The sequence below is a fragment of the Cebus imitator genome, unplaced genomic scaffold (assembly GCF_001604975.1).
Source record: "Cebus imitator isolate Cc_AM_T3 unplaced genomic scaffold, Cebus_imitator-1.0 Scaffold375, whole genome shotgun sequence".
In the NCBI taxonomy this organism is placed as follows: Eukaryota; Metazoa; Chordata; class Mammalia; order Primates; family Cebidae; genus Cebus; species Cebus imitator.
In genome coordinates, this window is record NW_016107690.1 from 709,755 (window position 1) to 719,811 (window position 10,057).

The 10,057-nt window shown below is 59.7% G+C and overlaps 1 protein-coding gene across 2 annotated transcripts; it reads right to left on the reverse strand.

Annotated features, from left to right (window-relative positions):
- Positions 1-2,285: 2,285 nt before the first annotated feature.
- HMG20B (high mobility group 20B) lies at positions 2,286-8,138 on the reverse strand. 2 transcript variants are annotated; one of them, XM_017507417.2, is made up of 10 exons: positions 8,056-8,138; positions 7,705-7,760; positions 7,278-7,386; positions 6,491-6,694; positions 5,465-5,585; positions 4,809-4,852; positions 4,478-4,550; positions 3,995-4,210; positions 3,064-3,196; positions 2,286-2,823 (listed from the first exon to the last, which is right to left on the reverse strand). In XM_017507417.2, the coding sequence occupies exons 2-10, from the start codon at positions 7,740-7,742 to the stop codon at positions 2,811-2,813; spliced, it is 951 nt and encodes a 316-aa protein (XP_017362906.1). In that variant the 5' UTR covers positions 7,743-7,760; positions 8,056-8,138; the 3' UTR covers positions 2,286-2,810. The 2 variants fall into 2 exon arrangements, with proteins under 2 accessions (XP_017362906.1, XP_017362905.1); XM_017507416.2 differs by having other exon boundaries at positions 4,809-4,855.
- Positions 8,139-10,057: the final 1,919 nt, after the last annotated feature.

The window sequence follows — 10,057 nt, forward strand, 5'->3', positions numbered from 1 at the left end:
GCTGGGCGTGGTGGCGCACGCCTGTAATCCCAGCACTTTGGGAGGCTGAGGTGGGTGGATCACATGAGGTTGGGACTTCGAAACCACCCCGACCAACATGGAGAAACCCCGTCTTTAAAAAAAAAATTTTTTTTAATTAAAAATATAATAAAAACAAAGCACAACAAACAGGTGGCAGAAATGGATCTTCTCACAGCTCCAGAGGCCAGAATTCCACAATCAAGGTGCTAGTAGAGCCTCACTCCCTCAGAGCCCCTGGGTAGAACCGTTCCTGGCGTGCACAGTTTCCGGCTGTGGGTGGCCTTCCTTGACGTCCCTTGGCTTGTAGACACATCACTCCAATCTTGGCCTGTTGTCACTTGGCTGTCTCTTCCCTGTGTCTGTGTCCAGATTTTATCTTCTTATAAGGAAAGCAATCTTATCGGATTTAAGGCTCACCCTACTTCAGGATGACTTCATCTTAACTAATTATATCTGCAACGACCCTATTTCCAAATACGGTCACATTCAGAGGTTCTGGGGTTCAGATGATTTGCTGAATTTTTTAGGATGTCTTATCTACGCCATTCAATGCAGAAGTCTGGGAAGGCTTGTCAGTAAGCACACACACAGCAAAACGCAGAGCTCCGAGTAATCTAATGGAAAATGGGCACTCTAACAAAATCGTGTACATGAATGTCCACAGCAGCATTACTCACAAGTAAATGTTAGAAACAGCTAAGTGTCCTTGGACAGAAAGACGGGTCAGTACAGAGCGGTTTCGTCCACACCACAGCTGGGCTCGGCCACGAAAAGGAACAGGGCTCTGATACAGGTCACCGCGTGGATGAACCTTGAGGACATCACACTCAGTGAGAGAAGCCAGACACAAAAGGACACACAAGCCAGGCGTGGTGGCTCGCGCCCGTAATCCCAGCACTTTGGGAGGCTGAGGGAGGAGGATCACCTGAGGTCGGGAGTTCAAGACCAGCCTGAACAACATGGCAAAACCCAATCTCTACTAAAAATACAAAAATTAGCCAGGTGTGGTGGCGGATGCCTGTATTTTATCTAAAAAGTCCAGATCCAGCAATGGGAAGGGGCCTGATCCAGTAGTGGGAAGCTACTCAGGAGGCTGAGGCAGAAGAATCACTTGAACCCGAGAGGCGGAGATTGCAGTGAGCTGAGATTGCACCACTGCACTCCAGCCTGGTGACAGAATAAGACTCCCGTCCAAAAAAGGACACACAATGTGTGATCCCATTTCTATGAAATATCTGGGACAGGCCAAGCCACAGAGTCAGGAAGGGGATTTGTGGGTGCCAGGTGCTGTGGAGGGGATGAGAGTGACTGTTGATGGGGGCGATTAGAATGAGCAGAGATTAAGGCCGGGCGCGGTGGCTCACGCCTGTAATCCCAGCACTTTGGGAGGCCGAGGCGGGTGGATCACGAGGTCAAGAGATCGAGACCATCCTGGTCAACATGGTGAAACCCCGTCTCTACTAAAAATACAAAAATCAGCTGGGCATGGTGGCGCGTGCCTGTAATCCCAGCTACTCAGGAGGCTGAGGCAGGAGAATTGCCTGAACCCAGGAGGCGGAGGTTGCGGTGAGCCGAGATCGCGCCATTGCACTCCAGCCTGGGTAACAAGAGTGAAACTCTGTCTCAAAAAACAAAACAAAACAAAAAATTGGCAGAGATTAGGTAAAGGTGATGATTGCATAACACTGTGAATAAACTAATTGCCACTGAATTGTGCATTTTGAAATGGCCGAAATAGTCAGGTGAGGTGGCTCATGCCTGCAATCCCGGGGCTTTGGGAGGCTGAGGCAGGAGGGTCTCTTGAGCCCAGAAGTTCAAGGCTGCAGTGAGTTATAACTGGGCCACTGCACTGCAGCCTGGGTGGCAGAGGGAGACCCAGTCTGTCATACACAAATGGCTGTAATGGCAAGGTTTATGTTGCTGATTTACACAATAAACAAAAGCAAAGTCAGTCTGCTGGGGAAGGACTTGAACCCCAAGATGAAGGATGAACTGAGCAGCCCTCTCGAGCCCCAAGCCCCCCACGTGTGCTGAGCCCACAATATGCAAGTTCAGGTAGAAGGCAGGATGGAGACGCCTGTCCTGCTGCTGGCTGGCTCTGTGAACCCCAGCAAGTTCGGGCCCCAGCCTTCCTCAGAAACTCTGAGGCGCTGCTGGAGGTAAGAGAGCAGGCCTGGCACCCCGAGCAGGGATGTCATGGGGGGCCACGGCTACACCTTCTGAGTCCTCCACACCACCCCAAACAACTTAACACACTCACCAGCTGAAAACACAAATTCCGTTTATATTTATTTAAAAAGTCCGGATCCAGCAGTGGGAAGGGACTGCACCCAGGAGGGTCCCTCGGCCGGAGGAGGGCAGGATGGGCAAGACCACCCCCCCATCTGGGGGGCAGGCATTTGGGGTCCCATCCCAGGTAAGTCCTGGGCAGCTGCTTGTGTGGCCCAGGGCACACACCTGGGTAATCTGGAGGGTCCTGCTGTGTGCTGGGGGTGGTTGTCTGTCCTGGTCCCGGGGATAACAGGGAGAGCCGCGCGGTGCATGGCTGTCCTCCGAGGAGGAGTACCCGCGGTTGTGCGGTCACAGCGAGTGTTTCTTCTGGGTTCAGGGTGCTGGGGTGATTGAAAGCTAAAGGGATGCTGCAGAAATTTAATTTAAGGGGGGCTGGAGCCCCCAAGGTGCAGGATGGGACCAGGCCCCAAAGGATGGACCCTCAGCCTCTTGTCCACGGGGCAGGGTGGGGCAGGGCCGCGCCCACAGCTTCTCTGGATCGTGGGCCCGCCCACTCCTCACAGGTGCTCGCTGAAACAAGACAGGAGGGCCCAGGATGAGGACCGCACCATCTCTGGCCCCCACCAGACTCAGAGGAACCCCAGAGGCCAGGCATCAGCTACTCCGACAGATGTCAGGGTTGGAGGGGCCAGCGTGGATCCCACCTAATCCAGGCACCAGGATCCGCCCTGAGAAGCTTTGGGGAAATCCTGGCGCCCCCCACCGAGTGAGCTCGGCCTCGCCCCGCCCCCCGCCTCGCCGGGCACACACCTGGCGACCTGGGCCAGGATTTCCTTGATGCGGATGATGAGCTTCTCGTGCTGTGCGGGGTCGCGCTCGATGGCACCGTGCAGCCGGGCCATGTAGAAGTCCAGGGTGCCTAGCGTGGGCGTCTCGCCCGTGCCTGGGGGACACGTAAGGTGAGTCAGGCGAGGGTTCTGGGGAGTCGCAGGGCGGGGGCTCCAGGGCAAGGGCAGAGGTGGGGGGTGTACTGTCAGGGCGGGTCTCGCAAGGGCGCGGGGACGCGAGTCGGTGGGGTTCCCCCAGCGCTCGGAGGTCGCCACCCTGGCCAGCGCGGGCGGGGCGCACGGTGGGTTAGGGTCAGCCGAGGCAGGAGGCGGCTGGCGAGGTCGGGGAGGCGGCGGGATGACACCGGGGGGTTGGGGTCTGGCGGGGCGTGGGGAGGTGGGGTCAGTGCTCCAGGCCGGTCGGGGGCTGGCCAGGGAGGGGGTCCGGCGAGGATGGGGCCGGTAGGGAGCCGTGCCTGGAGCGTCCGAGGTAGGGGCACGAAGGGGCTGTGGGAGGAAGAGGGGTCAGCGGGGACCAGGCGGGAGAGGTCGTGGCCGGGAAGTGAGGTCCGTGGGGGCGAGGCCAAGGACGGAGGCGAGCAATGGGGCGCGGAGCGGAGCAATGGGGTGGGGATGCGGGGTTCGGGAGGGGGCGGAGCTCGGGGGTGTGTGGTGAAGGCGGGACGATAGGCAGGGCCGGCTGACTAGGGAAGGGGACGGGAGGGGGGTCCGGGTGACCTGGGCGGGGCCGGGTGACAGGGGGCGGGGCGGTAGGCGGGGCCGGGTGTCTGGGGAAGGGGACAGGAGGGGGGACCGGGGGAGATAGGCGGGGCCGGGGCGACCGGGGGCGGGGCGGTAGGCGGAGCCTGGCGGCCGGGCGGGGCGATGGGCGGGGCCGCGGGCGGGGTCCGCACCCGGCACCGGCAGCGAGGCGAAGCTGGCGGTGAGCGCCTGGCGCACAGCCTGGAGCTGCTGCTGCAAAGCCAGCGTCCGCCGCTCCTCCAGCGCCAGCTCCTGCTCCAGACGCTCGCGCGCGCTGCTCATGCTCTGCGTGTGCCTCTGCAGCACCGCGTTCTGCTCCTCAAAGGCCACGTTCATCTTCCGCAAGCGCCGCAGCTCTGCCTCGCGGGCTGGGCCGGGGTGAGCAGGGTCAGAGCGTGTGTCTCCCCACTCCCCCCATTCCCCGGCTTTAGCCCGAGACATGTCCCTGCCGGGGTTTCCGTCACTGCGCCTTCTGCCTCCCTCCCCACATCAGTTCCTGGGGCGACAACGGGTGCCTGGGCGCTCAGAGGCAACCTCCCGATCTGCCCCCTCCCGCCTTGGGGCCTTCCTGGCCCACGCTCCCCTCCACCACCCACTTCCACGGAGTTCGCATCAGGACTGCAGTTGACAATCACCTTTGTTTTGGTCCAAGAACTCTTCAGTGAAGATGGGAACGTCGAAGGTGGAGAAGCCGTCGCAGTCCCCACCCTAAGACGAAGGGACAAGGTGGAAATTTGCTGGTGGTAGGGGGCAGCCAAGTTCTTTCTGGGTGTGCCCCAAATCTAAGAGCGTCTCCCGGGGCACCCTGGGTGCAAGTACAATCAACAGCGCCCCCACAGGGCAGTGGCACCACCCCTGCCTGCATACGTCTGGGCGAGGGGCAATGGCTTCCTCCTCGAAGCGCCGGTTTTAGAAAACTCCAGACCTTTCTACCTCAGGTGCTTTGCTAGGAGGAGGGTCGCTTACCTTGTGTCCATTCAGGAGGGTGTTCATGAGCCCCGGGCCCGAGTCTTCTGGTGGGGGAAGGGAAGGGAAGGGTCAGCCTCCCAGGTCTCCAGGGACCACGCCCTGCACGCAACGTCAGCCCTGCTCATGGGCTGCAGCTCCGCACCTGCGTCCCCCCGCGTCTGGGCATCCCCTGCTGCACTGAGTGAGCTCCCTTCACTCCTGTCCGGCTATGTATCTCTCCTTTGCCCACCCCATGGGACTGTGCCTCATGTAGCGGAGGCCTTACCTGGGCTGCGGTCGCACCCCACAGAGCAGGACCCCAAATGCTCCCGCTGGCCCCTCACTATTTTTATTTCTTTTCTTTTCTTTTTTTTTTTTTTTTTTTTTAGACAGTCTCACCCTGTCACCTACGCTGGAGTGCAGTGGTGCAATCTCGGCTAACCGCAACCTCTGCCTCCTGGGTTAAAGCGATTCTCCTGCCTTAGCCTCCAGAGTAGCTGGGACTGCAGGCACATGCCATCATGCCCAGCTAATTTTCGTATTTTTAGTAGAGAGGGGGTTTCACCATGTTGGCGAGACTCGTCTCGAACTCTTGACCTCAGGTGGTCCACCTGCCTTGACCTCCCAAAGTGCTGGGATTACAGGCGTGAGCCGCTGCGCCTGACCTCTCCCACCTTTCTTGATCTTCTTCTCCTGCATCTTCTCCGTGCACATCTTGTAGGCTTCCGACTGCTGGTATGCCCGCAGCTCCTTCATGTACTGCTGCTTCTCTCTCTCCGCCTCGTCCAGGTACCGCTGGAGGGCAGCACCAGAAGACTTGACCCACCCAGAGGCAGGGGAAGCCTCCAACGTCAGGACCCAGTTTCCATCACTCAGCTTTCACTGCACCCTCCCCTCTCCTGAACTTTCGAGAGCTCCCTATTCCCTTCAGACAGACAACCAGCTCCCCAGCCTGTTGCTGGGACAAGCCACTCCCAGATGCCAGTCATGGGCAGGCACCCACCTCCAGGATATGCGAATGCCTGGACTCCCTGTTACACCCGTTCTCTATTTGAAATCTCACTTACAAAGGTGCATATCGGTGGTGGCTTTGGTACATTTTCTTAATGCTTTTGCAATTTTTAAACTAACAGGATATGAAAATCAGGTTTCACAAAAAATCCAGGCCACACCCGACTTCTTAGACATATCCTTGTTGGTCCTCCCGTTTTCAATCTGTCTGGCCTCTTGCTAGCCCCGCCCCCAAAAGCTGGTTGCGGGCCAGGCATGGTGGCTTACGCCTGTAATCCCAGCACTCTGGGAGGTGGAGGCTGTTGGATCATTGGAGGTCAGAAGTTTGAGACCAGCTTGGCCAACATGGAGAAACCCTGTTTCTACTAAAAATACAAGAATTAGCCGGGCATGGTGGCGGGTGCCTGTGATCCCAGCTACTTGGGAGGCTGAGACAGGACAATTGCTTAAACCTGGGAGTCGGAGATTGCAGTGAACAAATATCTCACCACTGCACTCCAGCCTGGGCAAGAGAGCAAGACTCCATCTCAAAAAACAACAAAGAAAACCCACCAAAAAAACCTGGTCATGGGTGGACATTTCGCCAGCCATAAGGAAAAACCCTGCACGTGGAATCCTTTGGGGGTCAGGGCTACTGGGGGGTGGTCCGTGGACCCGTCGGCACTGTTCGGGGACCCGCCCCCCCCCACCTGCTTCTCTGTTGGCTGCAGCTTGCTCCACTCGGCGCCCAGCATCTTGGTGATCTCGGGAAAGGGCAGGTCTGGGTGGCGCGTGCGGATCTGCTCGCGCCGCTCGTTCAGGAAGCGCACGTAGCCCGTGACCGGTGCTTTGGGCCCATTCGGCAGAATCTTCTTCCGCTTCTTACCCTTGGGCCAGCCGCGTTTCTTCACCGGCTGCAGAACCGGGCTGCGTCGTTGGGAGGGGGGCCTGGCGGCCTGGGGCGGGGCTCAGGGGGCATGGGCGGGGCCTAATGTTGTATGGGCGGTACTAGGGGCGGGGCCTAGCTGGTAGAAAGAACCCGGAAGAGATGGAGGTAGGGCCGGGTTAGGAGTCAGGACACGGAGGGTTAGAGGGGTCCCTGGCCAGGGGTGAGGGGATCTGAGGGACTAGGGGCCAAGGTTTGAGCCCAGGGGCAGCGTTGACCGGTTGTGGGCGTGGCCTATTCTCGGTGGGCGTGGCTCCCTGCTGGAGAAAGGGCCCACAGGACCATAGGGGAGGGTGCCGCCCCCAAGGAGTGGAAGTAGGCGGGGCCTTAGCGTGGGCAGAGCTGGCATTGGGCGGCGAGCGGAGCCTGTATTTAGAGTGGCAGAGGATCTGTCAGGGGCGTGGCAGCTCGCACGGGGCGGGGTCTCAGCTTCCGGAGGAAAAGCTGGGCTGTGGGCGGAGCCACAAGCAATTCAAATCTAGCTTGGGGCGGGGCTTCAAGGCTTGGGCGGGAGCCCGGGGCCTCCCCAAGCTCAGCGCAGGGACTCTCACCTCCTCCTCATGGGACCCCTTCTCGCCGGCGCGTGGACCCTCGCCGCGCTCTTGCTTGACAGCCACCACGAAGCCCCCATGCTGGCCCGGAGCCTTGCCGCCCGTCGGCCTGGAGCCAAGGATACCAAGGTCAGCCTCGTCCCTAGAGCCTCCCCTCCCCACCAACGCCCACCCCAGGGCTTTTAGACCCCCGACGGCGGGGCTGCAGCGAGGGTGCAGGAGCCCGAGGAGGCGGGGTCTGATGGGGTCAGGATCCGGGGAAGGTGGGACAAGCGGGGCTCCTGGGAGGGACTGGGTGGAGGGAGAAACCCTGTGACCCAGGTCGGAGAGTCAAGACCCCGGTCGGCGGGACTGGGGCGGGGGTTCTGGAGCTAGAGCTGCAGCCGGGAAGGTGGCGCGGGCGTGGGGAGAGGGTCAGCGCACTCACGCGGCGGCCGCGCCGGGCTGCTTGGGGCCGTGGGACATGGCCGCTCCGGGCCGGACCTGGAACACGGACGCGGGTGGAGGTGAAAGGCGCCAGGGCCGCCCGATGGCGGACCGCGAACTGGGGTACCCCGCGATGGAGAGCCCAGGGATGCCGGGCCCGAAGCGCTGGGGGGGCCGGATCCGGGGGCGGGGAAGTCCTCGAGGGCGGGCACCCCAAGAATCCTTTGTTGGGCGATCGTCCCCCGGGAGGCCTGGGTCGCTTCCCCCCAGCCCAGGAAAGACCCCGGCCCGGCCCCGGGACCCCCGCACCCCCGCCCCCTCGCAGGCCCTGGAGTTCCGCGGCTGTTTTCACCTCCAAAGAAACTTTCCCGGACCTCCCGACTGCGCGACGCTCCAACCAACCGCCCGCAGCCCGTCCCCCGCCCCCTCCAGCCGCCCCGCCCCTTCCCGCCCCCGGCATGCTAATGACGGCCTCGGCGAACGGTCCCATTGGGTGCGGTCTTCCCCCGGGGCGTGGCCATGCAGATACAGATCGGCGCGTTGGCTGACGATTGGCCGGGGAGGCTGCTGAGCCGCGTGGGAGGTTGGTAGGGAAGGCGGCGGGCGGTGCGTCAAGTTCGGCTGCGCTCGGCCGCGCTCGGGACCAATCGGAAGCGCGTGGCGGACTTGCTGGGCGGAGCCGCTTAAAGGGCCAGTAGGGTAGGCGCGGACTCCTCCTCCGAGTCTGAAGGCGAGACTCGCAGGCGCTGCCGGATGGGGCGACGGGCGGATCCGGGTTGGACCCCGCCCCGGTTGCCATGGGAACGGACGGAGGCGGGTTGCCAGGGTTAAGGTCCTGCGGGGCAGCCCCCAGCCCTAGGACCAGGTGGGTTGTGTTCTTAGCTTCCTGCAAAACCTAGCTGGGAAGTTTCCTATTGATTTATTCAGTTTAGAGCCCCCGAAGTCCTGATCCCGGGACTTCTGGCCGCAGGGGCTGCTCGCTCTCTCTGGGACCCGGGCTTTCCCTCCTGTGCTACGGGAACATCCTACGATGCTGTGAGGCTGAGAACTGGGTGTGGGTCAGGCAGGGGGTGGGGTCGGAGCTGGGCTGGAGGTATTTGGGGAAAGATAGTGGGTGAGGGGAGGTTGCAAGGGCCTCCTGGGGATGGGGGTGGGAGGCTCCCCCCGGGGGATCGGGAACCTCCCAGCAGGAGCTCGGTCTTCTGGCCCTAGGTGGGGCTGCCTCTGCTCCGAGGGCACTCCTGAGGTCACTGGCTGCAGACCACGGCCCACTAAACCCTACACCACCTGCCCACATCATGTCCCTGCCTTCTTCCTTTTTTTTTTTTTTTTTGAGCTGGAGTCTCGCTGTCTCCCCAGGGTGGAGTGCAGTGGTTTGATCTCGGCTCACTACAACCTCAGCCTCCAGGGTTCAAGAGATTCTCCTGTCTCAGCTTCGTGAGTAGCTGGGATTACAGGTTTGAGTCATCACACCCAGCTAATTTTTTGGTATTTTTTTTATTACTATTTTTATTTTTTAGAGAGTCTTGTTCTGTCGCCCAGGCTGGAGTGCAGTGTCGCTATCTTGGTCTCATTGCAACCTCCGCCTCCCAGGTTTAAGCGATTCTCCTGCCTCCCGAGTAGATGGGACTATAGGCATGTGCCACCACGCCTGGCTAATTTTTGTACTTTTAGGTAGAGACGGGGTTTCACCATGGGAGCTAGTCTCAAACTCCTGACCTCAAGCAATCTGCCCGCCTCGGCCTCCCAAAGTGCTGAGACTACAGACTCCTAAGCCACAGAGCCCGGCCAATTTTTTTGGTATTTCTGGTAGACACGGGGTTCCCCGTGGTGGCCAGGCTGGTCTGAAATCCTGACCTCAGGTGATCCTCTCACTTTGGCCTCCCAAAGTGCTGGGATTATAGGGATGAGCCACCACACCTGGCCTATTTCATTTAAGTCTGCTCAAATGTCACCTGCTCACCCAGGCCTTCTCTGCTTTGTTTTTTTCTTCAAAAGTTGGCTTCCTCCATGTGGCCTGCTTGTTGGGTTCAGGGCGGTGGCCATAGTGCGTGCTCGAAACACATTCATGGAATCCTGCCATTATCTAGGAGGCAGATGCAGCCGCTGTGGAACACAGCCTGGCATTTCCTCAAAGGGTTAAGTAAACATGGACTCACCATGCGATTCAGCAGTTCACTCCTAGGAATATATACTTCAGACAACGGAAAACGGGTGTTTAAACAAAAACAGGTACACAAACGTCCCTAGCTGCCTGCTTCATAATGGCCAAAAAGTGAAAACAACTCAAATGTCCACTACTGATACACAGATCAATGGCGTGATACATTTTTTTTTTTTTTTTTTTTTTTTTT